This window comes from Babylonia areolata, chromosome 31, assembly GCF_041734735.1.
Source record: "Babylonia areolata isolate BAREFJ2019XMU chromosome 31, ASM4173473v1, whole genome shotgun sequence".
In the NCBI taxonomy this organism is placed as follows: Eukaryota; Metazoa; Mollusca; class Gastropoda; order Neogastropoda; family Buccinidae; genus Babylonia; species Babylonia areolata.
The window spans coordinates 18,412,201-18,429,428 of NC_134906.1; the positions used below are offsets into that span (position 1 = coordinate 18,412,201).

Below are 17,228 nucleotides of genomic sequence, written 5' to 3' on the forward strand. Positions count from 1 at the left end.
ACCATTATCACTCAGAGCAATCTCCGAACGGTATGTCGCAGACAGGGAGACATTAATACCGAAATGGAATCATTATCACGTGGGTGCAATCTGCAAACGGTCATGTCGTGGACAGAAATGACGATGAAAGGTGACTTCAGTTCAAGAGACCAGTGTGAACAATTTTAAGCGAAGCAGTGTGTGCTCGCGCTTTGGAACATGACACTGTAAACACTGCCCGAAAGTGGATGTTTCGTCAAAGCTAACCTCTCCATTATCAGTTGGTCGTGCCTTCGCTGACGTTCACGTTATTGATGCATTTTCTTTCTTCTTCATCCTTTTTTTAATTTTTTTTTAAAGCATTCTGTACGAGTGATGTTATGTTGTGTATTAAGCCTAACTGATGCTGATGTTGTTGCTGCTGCTGTTTTGTTGCCACTGTTTCCTCTGATGTTTCTGCTGCTGTTGTTAATGACGGTGAAAATAAAAGTAATTAACTTAGCCCTAGGTATCGTCTCCCCGTTAACCTGCCATGAACGCTGTCTCGACTGGGTTGAGGGTGATTGTGATGATAATGATGATATGACGATGATGGCGATAGGATAGGCCTAATGAATGTGGCTGTCATGATGTTGATTAGTAAACATTGTTTCACTTGCTCACGATTGTCATTTGTTTGCTTGACTTCAATCTCCAGACCTCAATAATTTTCCAGATCTAAACTGCCAGTTTGAAAAGGGATGCCATTTTGAACACGCATTACTTTCAGCGAAGGTTTTGAATCAAAAGAGACCATTGTGCCGAAAATTTGCTTATGACTTGTATTGTTTATTAAATGTTACGTTTCAAACACTTTGTTGTTCCCAGTTATGTTTCCCAATATCATCGTACATTTGTTGTCACTTTGATATTTTCGCATTGCTTTGCATTGTCCGCCCCAACAGGCTGCTCTCCCTGTGGAAAGCGTGTCGCCAGAGTAGAGCGCCACATATTCTTTTCCTTTCTCTCTCTCTCTCTCTCTCTCTCTCTCTCTCTCATTTCGGGGGGGGGGGGGGGGGGATGGGAGGGGGGGCGTGTGGGGGGGGGGGGGGGCTCTGCAAAGTGATACGAGTTTATCGTCTCATCCGAAACATTACAAGTATCTTTCTAGATTATAAGATTAGATCTTTCACCTTGTTTTATTTGTCGGTTACTAGTTTAGGATGCAGCGAGTAAAATATTAGATAATGATATATACATTAATGGTGAAAAGCAAGCGGGCAAGCTGGTTCGTTGAGTTATTTAGTAAACATCGTTTTCATTAGGGAAAAAAAAGTTTGTGATAACTGTTCGAGACAGAAGTATAGTTAAACACATAGAATGATAATCATTGATAGAATTTACAAATAAATTTGGATCGCATTTCAAAGCGGTTTTGTGTGTGTGTTTGTGTGCGTGCGTGCGTGTGCGTGTGTGTGTGTGTGCGTGCGTATGTGCATGCGTGTGTGTCTGTGTGTGTGTGTGTGTGCGTTAATTGCACGTTCCTTGCGTTCAGAATGGCTGTAAAGTTAATTCAGTATTGTGCTTGAACTGTTGATCTGTGTAGTGGGTCCGTTAAAGATGATGCCTTTGATATTACTGGAGTTGTGTCTTTTTGGTTTTCGGTTTTTGTTTTGTTTATTGAAGTGCGTTCAAAATGACTTAAGTCATTTCGGCATTGTGCTTGAACTGTTGATCTCTGTAGTGGGCCCTGCAAAGATGATGTCTTATAAACATACAGGGTTCGAAGAATGCACTCGTGGGTCCAAATGGAAAACAGAAAGGGGCAGAAGATGTTTTGATGTTTGGTGTGATCAGTCAAGGAATATAATTTTATTTATCGGTATCTTGTTTCTTCTGTTTAAATTTTGTGTCATTTTATTACGTTTCCTTAATTCATTCATTTCTTTGCTGTTATCATAGTGTATGTCAGATAAAACATGATTCAGATCGAACGGCTATAATTGTGTATGTTATTCAGTCCATTCTGGACACAGGGTTTTTCAATTTGAACGACCCCATCATGTTTGATAAAGCGTACATACAAGAATCATGAATCATAAGAAAAGTAAACCATTTGACAAATGGTGTTGGAGCAGGGAGAAAATACGATTGCAACACATGCTTTTCATAACTAACAGAAAATGTTCAAAGTCGACTGAGCGTATTCGTTGGGTGTTTTAAGCGATGAAAAGAAGTTTCCACAGGCATTCCAACACGTGAAATTGGTGACAAAGGAAAAAAAATTGTCACATTACAATCTTTTTTCCCATCATTTTGAGTTTTTTTCCCTCTCCTCCCTGAATGAATTTTTTTTAAATAAAATACACATACACGTACACACACGCATGCATGCATGCATGCTCACATAGTCCAAACCCCTCTCCGTTTTAATGAACTACAAAAATTAAAAACACACCTGCGCTCACACACATGTGCATGCATTCGCGCACCCCCCTCACCCCGCCCCCCCTGCCCACCGCCCCCTTTGGCATCTCTGGTGAAACTGCTCAAGTTGTTGAATGTGACGGCGATACGTTGTCCATGTTTCATAGCAGTACAAGGTGGTCAGCACAACAGCTTTGTAGGTTTTGATTTTGGTGTTGAGCCGGATGCCTTTGTTGTTTCACAGCCTGTTGTTGAGTCTGCCAAAGGCGGAGCTGGCCTTGGCGATGCGCAGCGACACTTCTGCATCAAGGGCTCCGTTGCTGCATAGGGCGCTGCCCAGGTAGCGAAACTTGTCGACTGACTTGATCTCTGTGTCATCGATCTTGATTGCAGGTGGAGGGGAGGCACTGGCGTTCTGTGAGCTAGCTGGTTGGTACATGGACTCGGTCTTGCTGAGGCTGATGGTGAGTCCAGTGCGCCTGAAGGAGGTTGAGAACCTGTCCATAATGAACTGCATGTACTCATGGGTGTGTGCAGCAAGCGTGCAGTCATCAGCGAAGAGGAACTTTCTCAACAGTGCCTCTAACACCCTGGACCTGGCGTGGAGTCGCCGCAAGTTGAAAGGTTTGCCATCTGTGCGAAACTGAATGTAGATGCCCCGGTCACAGTCTTGGAAGGCATCAATCAGCATGGCAGAGAAGAGAATGTAGAACAGTGTGGGTGCCAGGACGCAGCCCTGCTTCACTCCATTTACCACAGGGAACGGATCCGACATGTCAGTATTTTCCTGTGCTCTCGCCTGCATGCCATCGTGGAATGACGCAATCAGCTGGATTAGGTTCTCTGGGCAGCTGAACTTTAGGTGGATCTCCTACAGACCACGGCGGTTCACCGTGTCGAAGGCCTTAGGTCTACAAAGACCACGTGGAGATCCTTGTTCTGCTCACGGCATTTCTCTTGCATGTGGCGTATGGCAAACACCATGTCACATGTTCCCCTGCCTGAGCGGAAGCCGCACTGTGCTTCAGGGATGACTGTGTTGGAGACATGGTCAACCAGTCTGTTCAGTATGATGCGGGTGAAGATCTTGCCGGCGATGCAGAGGAGAGAGATTCCACGGTGGTTATCGCAGGATGTTTTGTCTCCCTACCATTTGTAAATGTGGACAATAGAAGCATCTTTGAAATCCTGGGGGACCTCCCCACTCTCCCAGATAGACTGGAAGAGGGCGGTCAGCTTGTCTGTCAGCACCTCGCCTCCATACTTGTAGATGTCAGCCTGTATTCCATCCGCTCCTGGTGCTTTTCCTGACGTTGTCAGCCTCACGGCCTTCCGGGTCTCGGCTTTGGTGGGAGGGGCAGCTAGCGAGTCATTGACTGGTAGCTGTGGGAGGGCTGCAATTACCTCGTCAGATACGGACGAGTCCCTGTTGAGGAGGGTGTTGAAGTGCTCTGCCCAGCGGGCAAGGATGTCTTTGTCTGTCAGGAGGGTGATCTGGTCCAAGGCTCGGACAGGGGTTCATCCTGTGACTCTCGGCCCATACACAGCTCGGAGACCATCATGGAAGGTCTTCATGTCGTGAGCATCAGCAGCGGACTGAAGCTCTTTTTTTCTCTCCCACCAGGTTTTCTTCATCTCACGCAACCTCTTCTGTACGAGTTGCTTGGTTTGCAAGAACTGGTCCTTCTTCCTCTGGCAGTCTTTATCGGAAATGTGATCCTGATGCCGTAAATGCAGTGTGTTCAGGAGCTTGGAGATTCCAGAGTTGTTCTCGTCAAAACCAGTCTTTGTGGCTCCTCTGTACAAAGCCGAGTGTGTCAGCTGCTGCTGTGTACTCAGCATCTCTAAAGGTGCTCCATACCTCTTCTACATCAGTTGATACAAGAATTTCTTGGAGAGCTGCTTGGATTTGCTGCTGTAGCACGTCCTTGGTGGTAGGTGGTGGATGTTCAGCTTCCTAGGGGGGTTCTGCCTGGCTGATTGGAGCTTGCATGCAAGTCTCATGTTCAGCTTGCTGCGTACCAGGCGATGGTTTGACCAACAGACTGCTCCTCTCATGCAGCGTGTAATGGAAACATCACCTCTGTCCCACTGCCGGACAGTCACATAGTCCAGCATGTGCCATTGCTTGGAGCGGGGGTTCATCCATGTGTTTTTGTACTTGTCTGCTTTTGGAAGAGGGTGTTGGTGATGGTCAGTCCATGCTGCGCGCAGAGCGAGAGCAAAAGCAGTCCGTTGGAGTTGCACTTGCCAGTGCCGTGCTATCCTAGGACTTTTGGCCACGAGGAGAAATCCACGCCGACGCGGGCATTGAAATCCCCAATGATGATCAGCCTGTCATTTCTGTCTACCACTGAAATGGTGCGGCTGAGCTCCTCGTAGAAAGCTTCTTTGATGTCTCAGAGTTGGTCATCGTCGGGGCATAGCGGCTAATGACTGTGGAGAAGCGATCCTCGGACAGCTTCAGACGCAGGGTCATCAGCCTATCGTTTATCCCACGTGGCATGCTGTCAAGCTGTCGTGCAAGTTTGGTTCGTACGGCAAAGCACACGCCTGAGGTTCTTGGGGTGCTGTCTGGCTTCCCAGTGCAATAGAAGGTGTAGCCCCCTCCAACTTCCTGCAGATGGGTTTCACTGGCAAACCTGGTTTCGCTCAGAGCTGCTATGTCCACCTGGTAGCGATCAAGCATTCTAGCAATGAGCGCTGTGCGTCTGTCTGGTCTGTCGTCTCTGTCCAAAAGGGTGCGAACATTCCAGGCACCCAGGGTGCGAACATTCCAGGCACCCAGAGTCAGGGCATGACTCCTGGTTCTTTTCTTCTGTTGTTTTCGACCGTTATTGTTGGATGTCCAAGTAGGTGCGGTTTCCTACTAGGTACTAGGCGAGGCAGGCTTTGTTTAGGGATCCCTTTATCTCCCCTTCCCCATGTGGAGAGAGCAGTGCTGTCCCTTAAAAGGGCTGCTCTGACACTGTGGGAGGATACAGGCGCCGCATCTGCCCCAGTCTACGGCGGACGACCATCACCCTACAGCCACCTGCGTGCAGAGTCGTTACAAGGAACGGCCAGCAGCATCCTCTGCGTGTCCCCGCTACCACTTCTCCATCGCCGCGGGGCTTAGGAAAGCTGGGTGTTGAAGGGCTAGCTCGTCGTTCCGACATTAGCCTGGTTGCCTGACCAGCACAGGTGACTTTTTTAGTGAAGAGGAGTTGTGCAGTCCCTTCCCCACTCTCTCGCCTACCGACTCTCACAGTCCCACAGGTGCAGATACTGCCACGTGTAGGACGGCCTCAGCAGGTGCAGGTTTTTTCTTCGGAGTTCCGTCTCCAAGGAGGACTTCCAGCCAAGGAAAAGAGCTCCCCCTGCCCTTTAGTCATTCTCTTCCGCCTTTACAGCCGTTTGGAAAGGTTTCCTCCTCCACCTGGTCCGTCGTTGGGAGACTTCACATGCGGCAGGTAGTACTTGGTTACATGGTACCAGTAGCAAGGGCTATGCATGCCCCTGACCTGACAACTGATAATCCTGTATCTTTGATTAAACGACCAGCGTTCTGAACAGCAATGGTACACACTCACCTTTGTTAATGGCCTCCACCACAACATCCGGCGACTGCTCAGCGCAGATGAAGAACTTGATGATGACCTTAAGCTCTCCACGCTCGTCCTGCAGAGACTGCTGCTGCTGCTGCTGCTCCAGGTCCACACACTCCAGGAACCTGACATACTGACATCACACCACCGATTGTACTGACATCACACCACGGATTGTACTGACATCACACCATGGATTGCACTGACATCACACCACAGATTGTACTGACATCACACCACAGATTGCACTGACATCACACCACAGATTGTACTGACATCACACCAAGGATTGACATCACAATAAGATTGTACCGACAATCGATTGTACCCCCCCCCCCCCCCCCCCCCCCCCCCCCCCCACACACACACACCCCTCCACACACACAAACACACACACCACCCGTTCAACATTTAGAAACCAAAAAAAATCCAGCACCATTACTTTTGTGAAATACAGGTTGGTAACAATAAAGTTCATGTCTGACCACTCACACGAAAACTGACCTCGTCGGAAAACTGATACGCAGTAAAGGGAGTTGTTATTGGACACATTTATTTTTGTGTTTCTTTGGTTTTACTTTTTTTTGTTTGTTTTGTTTTGTTTTTTTATTTTTATTCCTATTTATTTTCCTTCTTAAGGCTGCTTGGAGTTCACTTTAAAGTTTGGATCTGGATTTCCAAGATTTGGTAAGTTGTGATTTGTCCAGAATATTTTGACCAAAAAAAAAAGGGGGGGGGGGGGGAAATAAACATCAGTTGTTGAGATGGCTTTGGTGGTTGTTTTGATCTGTTTTGTTTAGTTTCAGTTTATTTTACTTATTTGATCTGCAGACAGGTATGTACCGACTTCAGTGACTCATGATTAAGGGATGCGGGTCAAGTTGTCAAAGACGTGGTTACTGGTTGACCAGGATTATTCTGAGAATATATTTCACTAATTTGTCCCTGTGAAACTTCAGTGGTTCAAATTCACAGCCATCCAGACGTGTTTGTTATCCATTCATTTAATGGACTAATTTATCTCTGAGACTTCATACAGACTTTGATCCCGCTTTTCGTTTATTCGTTTATTTATTTATAGTCTGTTCATCTAAGATGATGATATTAGACTGAAAATAAATATTATTATTATTATTATTTAGATTATCTTTTCTATCATAATGATGATTGTTATTATTAATTAGAAATAGACATTTCTGTATATTCGAAAGAAAAGGGGGGCGGTTGAGGTGGAGGGAAGGAGGGGAGCAAGGGGGAGGGGACTAAGAAAGGAAGAGAGAGAGAGAGAGAACAGAATGTGGAAAAGATAGAGTACAAAATGTAAAATGGAGTCAGTGATTGGAGAAAGAAAAAACATAATATTGGTAGTGTGTGTGTGAGGCGGGACGGGGAGAGCGGAATTAGGACAAAAAATTAATCAATAATCAAACATTGTATGCACTACTTCTGTAGATTATTATTTGAAAAGAGGTTCATGTGGGGACCTACAATGAACAACCAACTGGACTATTCAAACACATAACTAGCTAACTTTAATAAAGAACAGTTTGAAATATATAACTTTTTCCAAAACTGGTAACACGTGTTCCGTAATTTCTGGAGGCAAAAAAGGTTTCATTACTAAACAGCTGGTTAAAACGTGCTCTACCGTTAAACGTCCCTTGCAAATGCATTCAATATTTTCACAATATTTTGTGTATGAGGCATTTAGTAACAACCTAAATGCCATGCTCTTAACAGCCCTGCCAGTTCTTTTAGCATTTAATAAGGCAGAAGTGTTAACTTCTAAAGACAAAAAGGAATTTTGCATATTTCTTTCAACAATATTACACATTTCAGATGATGATAAACGATGAGGAAGTTCAATTGTATTTAAAGCGTTTTTAGCTCCAAGCTTTGCAAGATGATCTGCACGTTCATTAGAGAAAAGCGTGTGAAGGAATCCACCACATTTCAATTAGTTCCTCTCATTTGAATACAGTGAATCAAAAATCTTATTTCAAAAATGATGTCATAATTAATGTTCGTACAACCTGATTTGATAGACTGCAGAACTGATTTGGAATCGACACAAAATAATACATTAATCAAGTTTAACAATTAGATATGTTAATGCCATAAGAACGGCAATTAATTCAGCTGTAAAAGAAGCCCTTTCCAATATGATATGACTGTTCAATTTTCAAAGCAGGAATTGCATATCCAGAACTAGCAAACTGATTCTCTAAAACAGAACCGTCTGAATATATTTTTAGTGGTGGGGGTATGTTTCAGACAAGTGTGGTTTGACTCGAGAAGCTAGTATACTGGGATTTTCATCTTTCTTAATGTCACAATATTGAATGTCAAAAGCTGCTCCCGTTAATTCCCATAACGGAACTGGCGAAGTGCTCATAATCGGAGCAACATTTTGTGGATCAACATTTGATTGATTAATAGTATCTGACACGTATGTAGAAATACTTTCTAGATTTCTGTTCTGTTTCGCTACTTTCGAAAAAAGTTTGTCAGACCGTATATTAATCTCAATTTTGACAGAAATTTCTGTAGCATTTGCTCTAATTACATAGTTTGCCGATGCTAGCTTTCTTGATTCAGCACCATTATTAAAAAGTATCATGAGTGTATTTTCAGTTGAAAACTGTAATCCATTATCTTTCATATAAATGTTTAATTTGTCAAGTTCTGATTGATATAAATTGTTAATGTGATTGGTATAACGCAAGCCCGTTTTCTTTCGCAAAGTTACGTTCATCCAAACTGCTACATCATCAGCGTATTGGGCGAGATTTATAGATTTAGGCAATTATTTTGGCAAATCATATAACATTATGCTGAACAGAAGTGGGGAAATTATATAGCCTTACGGAATACCCATGTTAATTGATCTTGAAGATGACAATGATTGCCCAACTTTAGTGATGATGCTTCCTTCTGTCAAAATATATACCTGCATACATTGCCACTTAACCCAATGTTCTGTAGCTTAAACAGTAATCTGGCATGCCAAATGCAGTCATAAGCTTTTTGTACAAAGAACGTGTCCAAAACACTCTTTCTCTTTGAAAACTGTTGTTTTATGTTTTTGTTAGTTTTACTAGGTGATCTAAAGTAAATCTGCCCTTTCTGAATCCGGCCTGTGCAATCAGAATAATTATATTTTTATCACAATAATAAGTTAGCCTCATCAATATAATTTTCTCCAATATTGATGAGGCTAACTTATTATTGTGATAAAAATATGATTAATAAAAAGCTTATATTTTAATTCCTTACTATCCTTTAACCATTGTTTGAAAGTCTTCTTTTTAAGTTCAACAGCCTGTGCACACGCTTGATTCCACCAAATATTACCACTATGCTTTCCTTTTCTGGTGGGTGTTCTTTTTGGAATTGATAATTCAGCTGCATCAATGATTGTTTTAGTAATGTTTTCATAAAATATATCAACGTCTAAATCCTCAATTTTATCTAAGTTTTGGCTTGAAAGTAAGGATTGATAGTTTCCCCAATCAGCCTGTTCGGAGTGGAACATTGGTATTGCATCATTACTTACATCGTTAGTTTTAGATTTTTTATGAAGTTTAAGAATAATTGGTAAATGATCACTGCCTAGTGCATCATCTTCTACAACCCAGGTACTAACTGTTGCTAAGTCTGATGTAACAAGTGTCAAATCAATTGATGTAGCCTTGTGGCTTGATACATCAGGAATTCTTGTTATACTGCCATCATTTAAAAGATATAGAGAGGACTCTACTAGATTTTCAACGAGACGAGAATTAATGACCGACTGACAATTATTTTCCCAAAAGGGAGCATGAGCGTTAAAGTCTCCACCGACAACCCATTGTTCATTTTCTTTTACTAAATTCAGAAGCCAGTTTGAGTTTGAATCAGAAGGACCATTTTTAAAATAAACAGAAAGGAAATTTATGACTAAATCATTTATCTTAATCTTGGCACCTGTAGCTGATCCCGCTTTCGTGTGGCTTACACCTAACTCTTTTCACATAACCTCCTCAGCTTCCTCCCCTATCCCCAATCGCTCACTACCCTCCCCTCCCCCACGCCCCTCCTCGCCACACACACACACACACATACACACACCACCCGTTAACATTTCGAAACAAAACTAAATCCAGCACCATTACTTTTGTGAAATGGAGGTTGGTAACAATAAAGTTCATGTCTGACCACTCACACGAAAACTGACCTCATCGGAAAACTGATACGCAGTAAAGGGAGTTGTTATTGGACACATTTATTTTTGTGTTTCTTTGGTTTTACTTTTGTTTGTTTGTTTGTTTGTTTTTATTCCTATTCATTTTCCTTCTTAAGGCTGCTTGGAGTTCGCTTTAAAGTTTGGATCTGGATTTCCAAGATTTGGTAAGTCACGTGATTTGTTCAGAATGTTTTGACAAAAAACAAAGGAGAAAAAATAAGCATCGATTGTTAAGATGGTTTTGGTTGTTGTTTTGTTCTGTTTTGTTTAGTTTCTGTTTATTTTGCTTATTTGATCTGCAGACAGGTATGTACCGACTTCAGTGACTCATGATTAAGGGATGCGGGTCAAGTTGTCAAAGACGTGGTTACTGGTTGACCAGGATTATTCTGAGAATATATTTCACTAATTTGCACCTGTGAAACTTCAGTGGTTCAAATTCACAGCCATCCAGACGTGTTTGTTATCCATTCATTTAATGGACTAATTTATCTCTGAGATTTCATACAGACTTTGATCCCGCTTTCGTGTGACTTATACCTGACTCTTTTCACACAACCTCTTCAACCTCCTCCCCTATCCCCAATCGCTCACTACCCTCCCACACCCCCCTCCACCCCCTCCTTTTAACCACCCAATCTTTGGTCCCATCCCTCCACCCCACCCCTTCCATCCCCACCTCCCTCTCGTACCCCATTTATCAAATTATGGTGTGTTTTTTTTAAGGTCAAAATTAATAGTGCGCCCACCTTTGACTTACATGACTTCATCCTCTTCGTTCCGGTCGGAACACAGGGCCCGCACTGCAGATCTCCATCTCGCTGTGTCTTGGGCTGTTCTCTTGACTTCACCCCCAGGTCATGTTGGTGGACTTGAGTTCTGCCTGTAGAGTTCTTCTCCAGGTGGTGACTGGTCGTCCCCTTTTCCGCTTGCCCTGTGGGTTCCAGTCCAAGGCGTGGCATGGAATGTGGGCCTGTCCTCTACGCAGGGTGGGTCCAGCCCAACCCCACTTCCTCATCTGGATACTCTAAAATATATGAACACGGGCTTCCACACGGAAGCACTGTTGATTTCTTACTTCTGATTTTGTTTCTCCGAACACAACTTACAACAAATGGAAGCACCACATGGCAGTGATGTGGTCTGTTTTTCATATGCTGTCATAAACTACTAGTGTCAGAACCAGCAACAATGATATGTTGTACGCGAAAATCACATCTCCAGCTGCTACGCAGCAACACTGATTTTTATTGAGTTCCCCCTGCTTTCATCTTACACGAGACCTCCGAAAACGGAGCAACGCTGCCTAAACGGCGGAGTAAAAACGGCCGTACACGTAAAAGCCCACTGATAAATACTAGTAATCAAAGGGGTTGCAGCCCACGGACACAGAGGAAAAAAAGAGAGGAAAAGATAAAGAAAAAGGAAGGAGAAGGAAGAGGAGGGGGAGGAAGAAGAAGAAGAAGAGGGGGGAAAAAGATGTCCAATGTTCGTGGGTCCACCGACACAAGAAGCCATTTGAAGCACCGCCTTGTTGTTTTTTTCTCCTTCCCTTCAAAGTGCTGTTTCATGCGTTGGCCATGACGCTACAAAGTGGCGCACGGCAGATTCAAAGGCCTCGCCCATACGGAGGAAAAGCTGTGTGGTGGAAGCCAGATGATGAATGATTGCATAGATTTTTTTTTTCTATGATAAGAAATTGTGGTGGGTTTTTTGTTTGTTTGTTTTTGTTTTGTTTTTTGTTGTTTTTGTTTTGTTTTTGTTTTTTATTGTTTTGGGGTTGTTGTTTTTGTTTTTTTTTTTTTTTGGGGGGGGGGTGTTTTTAAATACGTACATAAAAATACACGCACATGCAAATCAAAACTAAAAACAAACAAACAAATAAAACAAAAATACGAACAATACGCAATTTACACACACACACACACACACACACACACACACACACACACACACACACAAAAATGTTTGCCATTATATGGTTACTACTCTGCAGTGGGGAGGGGAGGGGGGCGGGAAGCAATCTTCAGCTTCTCAACCCCCCCCCCCCCCCCCCCCCCCCCCCAAAAAAAAAAAAGAAAAAAGAAAAAAAGAACAAGATATTTTTAAAAATTAAAACAAAAACAAAAAAAGAACATATATAGAGATTTTGTTTGTGTCCACGGTGTCCATCAATGATCACCGCATGACGTTTATGTAGTTGTAGGCTAAGTGATAATGTTCGATGGTGGTTTTCGGTGTTTAGGATTGTACTGTTTGGCAACAATAATTTTTTTTTAATTAAAAAGTCGAAGAAAGGTACATATGTATGCACAGTATGAAAAATGGCAGCATTCCGCGCATGGGCAAGCAAAATGATCTCGTTCGACCTTTTTGTGTGTGTGCTTGTGTACGTATGTGTGTGTGTGTGTGTGTGTGTGTGTGTGTGTGTGTACGTGTGTGTGCGTGCCTGTGTGTGTGTGTTTCTACGCATGTGTGTGTGTGTATGTGTGTGTGTGTGTGTGTGTGTGTGTATTTGCGTACGCATGTGTGAGTGTGCGTGTATGTATGTGTGTGTGTGCGCGCGCGCACGTGCGTGTGTGTGTGTGTGTGTGTGTGTGTGTGTGTGTGTGTGTGTGTGTGATACAGACATCAGCAAACTGCTGCTGAAGCATCTCCGCTTCCGCCAGCTGCCGGAGCCTGCCTCGTCCACCTCCCTCGCCGGCCCTGCCTTCACCCGTCACGCCAGACGCCCCGCCCACCAGGGTGAGTGGCGCCACGCCCCCTCCACTCTCCTCCCCCTCTCCGATCTTTCTTCTTCTTCTTCTTTCAGCAATCCCCATTTTACTTCTTGTTCTCTTTGTTATTGTTGTTGTTCTTCTTCTTTCAGCAGTCTCTACTCTTCTCCTCCTTCTTTCAGCAGTCTCCACTCTTCTTCTCCTCCTTCTTTCAGCAGTCTCTACTCTTCTCCTCCTTCTTTCAGCAGTCTCCACTCTTCTTCTCCTCCTTCTTTCAGCAGTCTCTACTCTTCTTCTCCTCCTTCTTTCAGCAGTCTCTACTCTTCTCCTCCTTCTTTCAGCAGTCTCTACTCTTCTCCTCCTTCTTTCAGCAGTCTCCACTCTTCTTCTCCTCCTTCTTTCAGCAGTCTCTACTCTTCTCCTCCTTCTTTCAGCAGTCTCTACTCTTCTCCTCCTTCTTTCAGCAGTCTCCACTCTTCTTCTCCTTCTTTCAGCAGTCTCCACTCTTCTTCTCCTCCTTCTTTCAGCAGTCTCTACTCTTCTCCTCCTTCTTTCAGCAGTCTCTACTCTTCTTCTCCTTCTTTCAGCAGTCTCCACTCTTCTTCTCCTCCTTCTTTCAGCAGTCTCCACTCTTCTCCTTCTCCTCCTTCTTTCAGCAGTCTCCACTCTTCTCCTTCTCCTCCTTCTTTCAGCAGTCTCCACTCTTCTCCTTCTCCTCCTTCTTTCAGGAGTCTCCATTCTTCTCCTCCTTCTTTCAGCAGTCTCCACTCTTCTTCTCCTCCTTCTTTCAGCAGTCTCCACTCTTCTCCTTCTCCTCCTTCTTTCAGCAGTCTCCACTCTTCTCCTCCTTCTTTCAGCAGTCTCCACTCTTCTCCTCCTTCTTTCAGCAGTCTCCGCTCTTCTTCTCCTCCTTCTTTCAGGAGTCTCCATTATTCTCCTCCTCCTTTCAGCAGTCTCCACTCTTCTCCTTCTCCTCCTCCTTTCAGCAGTCTCCACTCTTCTCCTTCTTCTCCTCCTTTCAGCAGTCTCCACTTTTCTCCTTCTCCTCCTCCTTTCAGCAGTATCCATTCTTCTCCTTCTTCTCCTCCTTTCAGCAGTCTCCACTTTTCTTCTTCTCCTCCTCCTTTCAGCAGTATCCATTCTTCTCCTTCTTCTCCTCCTTTCAGCAGTCTCCACTTTTCTCCTTCTCCTCCTCCTTTCAGCAGTATCCATTCTTCTCCTTCTTCTCCTCCTTTCAGCAGTCTCCACTTTTCTTCTTCTCCTCCTTCTTTCAGCAGTATCCACTTTTCTGCTTCTCCTCCTTCTTTCAGCAGTCTCCACTCTTCTCCTTCTCCTTTTTTCAGCATTCTCCAATCTTCTCCTTCTCCTTTCAGCAGTCTCTACTCTTCTCCTCCTCCTTTCAACAGTATCCATTCTCCTCCTTCTCCTCCTTCTTTCACCAGTCTCCACTCTTCTCTTTCTCCTCCTTCTTTCAGAAGTCTCCACTCTTCTTCTCCTCCTTCTTTCAGCAGTCTCCACTTTTCTCCTTCTCCTCCTTCTTTCAGCAGTCTCCACTCTTCTCCTTCTCCTTTCCGTAGTCTCCACTCTTCTCCTCCTTTCAGTAGTCTCTACTCTTCTCCTTCTCCTCCTTATTCCAGCAGTGTCCGATTTTCTCCTCCTTCTTTCAGCAGTCTCCACTCTTCTCCTCCTTCTTTCAGCAGTCCCCACTCTTCTCCTTTTTCCTTCAGCAGTCTCCACTCTTCTTCTTCTTTCAGCAGTCGCCACTCATCTTCTTCTTGTTTCAGCAGTATCCGCTTTTCTCCTTCTTCTTTCAGCACTCACCATTCGTTAGAGTTGGATTTTACAACGTACTGACTTAGGTTCTTAAGGTCCAGTTTTTAGTGCCTGGATATTTGTTGTGAAGGTTTCATCGTTCGGGGTAGTTGAGTGTCTGTCTGTCCTTCTGGTGCTCCAAGGTGTGTCCTGGCTGTCTGAAAATGGATGAAGTACTGGCTGTTCTTCTGGCGTTACAAAGGGAGAAGTCATGGCTGTCTGTAGAGGTTTGAAGTCCTGACTGATCATCTGACGTTCCAGGGAGTATGTCCTGGCTGTCCATAGAGGTTAAAAGTCCTGACAGTTCTTCTGGCGTTCCAAGGGGGACGTCCTGGTTGTTTGAAGAGGGGTGAGTGAAGTCCTGGCTGTTCTTCTGGAGTTCTTAGGGTGGAGTCCTGATTGTCTGCTGCAACAGGCGTTGAGGGGGCAAAAAACAAAAGTAAAAACAAAAAAAAACACAAAAAAAACAGTTGTGACAGGTAGTTTCGTGCCCTCACAATGAAAGCACCTATCAATTGGGTCTGTGGGCTACTACTGTGGGGAGTACGTTCCTATCTCTGACTGCTCTGGAGAAACAGGGTCTGTTGCATTGTTCTGTGCGGCGATGGTTCCTGTTGAGGTGTCTCGTCATGTCCCGGCGTGGACCTTGTCTGAAGAGGCTTCGGGTGTTGGCGAATAAGTGACTGTTGATTGCTGGTGGTGACATTAGTGCAGCATGGCTGTCTTCTTCTTCTTCTTCTTCTTCTTTTCTTCTCATTGGCAGGCAATTTTTTTAATTTGTGTCATTGACAGAGTACTTCAGATTTGGCTTTATTCCCGTACACATCTTAAAACTCCGATTTCGAAGTCCAAATATATTGTATAGTTCTCTTTGTCACAACGGATTTCTTTGTGTGAAATTCGGGCTGCTCTCCCCAGGGAGAGCGCGTCTGTTCAATGAGAGCGCCACCATTTTTTTTTCTGACTTCATTTTTATTTAATTTCCTATTAACGAGGATTTTTTCTATAGAAACTTGCTAAGGGCAACCCTTTTATTGCCGTGGGTTCTTTATATATATATATATATATATATATATATATATATATATATATATATGTGTGTGTGTGTGTGTGTGTGTGTGTGTGTGTGTGTGAACATACATTCCCGATTCTTAGCAAAATCATGGTGTAGAATTAAATACCTGTTATTCATTTCGTTCCTTCTTGTCGTGTCATGCATCATACCTATTTCCAACTCTGTTCTATTCTGTTCTATTCTATTCTGTTTACAGAGAAGCGCCATGAGCAGAGAATGCTGGTCAACAACTTGGCAGCCTTGCTCTCCGGTTTGAGAGACCGACAAGTGGAGTCCAGCATGCGCATGCCCAGCCTTCGGTTCGGAAAATAACTTCCGCTTCCGCTGTTGAGTCGGTCATTGGAAGAATCGTCAATAGATGTCAATGAATGAATAAATAAATAAATCAGTAGGTGGAATTAAAAAGTAGTAAATATATAACAAAATACATACAAGAGTAGGTGTTGCAATAAATGAATTAATAGGGAGATTGAGGGTTGGAACTACTAAGAAAGTAGTGATCACAAATTCCTCTTCTTTTCATTTTCCATCTTTTTGTGTATAAAACATTTCAACAAGTTCTTCTCTTTTGTTTCACTCAAAATGGTACTGATCCTCACCCACATACATTCCAGAAAGTGTCTGCTTTTGCAAAGCATTTGAATTTCGAACGATCAGAAAATCAGATAGACATTCAATATTCTTAGAGATTTTTTTTAAGCAACAACAACAAAAAAAACAGCTTCTTATGTGTACAGGTTGGCAAAAGTGAACGAGAAGATTTTTGTTTGAAAAAAAGATAACACAGACTGATATAATCGAGAAGCAGAATACCAATGTAGGAAAACAACCGAAAATCGAGAAAACTAAGCATATACTTTGATGTAACATCATCGTGTTGTTGTTTTTTAAGAATCGCCTGTGACCAATGAAGACCTCTTATGAAACGATTGGAGTGTGAAAAGAAAAAGAAAAGAAGAAGGCGCTTGGGTCTCTGATGGTTTTCTTGAAAACTTCCGTGGTTTCTTGGCTTTGGTCACGAGTGTTTTCTTCTGATGATTGAGATATTTAAAAAAACAAAAAAACAACAACAACAAAGAAATAAATGAAGTTGTGCAATCACCCTTCTCTGAGTTCATGTGTCAGAAAAGAGTTAAGTGGGATGGTATGTGAAAGGAGATGGATTGACACAGACAGACAGACAGACAGACTGAACTACAGACACATATTCAAGCACCCAGCCAGTCAGACTCACTAGGACATTTGAAAGATCATAATGGGTGTTGTCTTGTGTGTGTGTGTGTGTGCGTGTGTGTGTGTGTGTGTGCACTGGGGCGCGCACATGTACTTTTATATCTTTTTGATGTGTGCGTGCGCTTGTGTGTGTACGTGTGTATGTGCATTGTCACGTGTGTGAATGCGTACATGCGTCTGTATTTATGTCTGCC

General features: G+C 43.5%; 1 protein-coding gene across 1 annotated transcript in view; it reads left to right on the forward strand.

Annotated features, from left to right (window-relative positions):
• Positions 1-16,898, forward strand: part of LOC143276141 (uncharacterized) — a 40,652-nt gene extending 23,754 nt beyond the window's left edge. Inside the window, exons 3-4 of the mRNA XM_076580557.1 lie at positions 12,826-12,942; positions 15,998-16,898. Of these exons, the coding sequence (XP_076436672.1) occupies positions 12,826-12,942; positions 15,998-16,113 (233 nt within the window). The 3' untranslated portion in view covers positions 16,114-16,898. The remainder of the gene's footprint in view (positions 1-12,825; positions 12,943-15,997) is intronic.
• Positions 16,899-17,228: the final 330 nt, after the last annotated feature.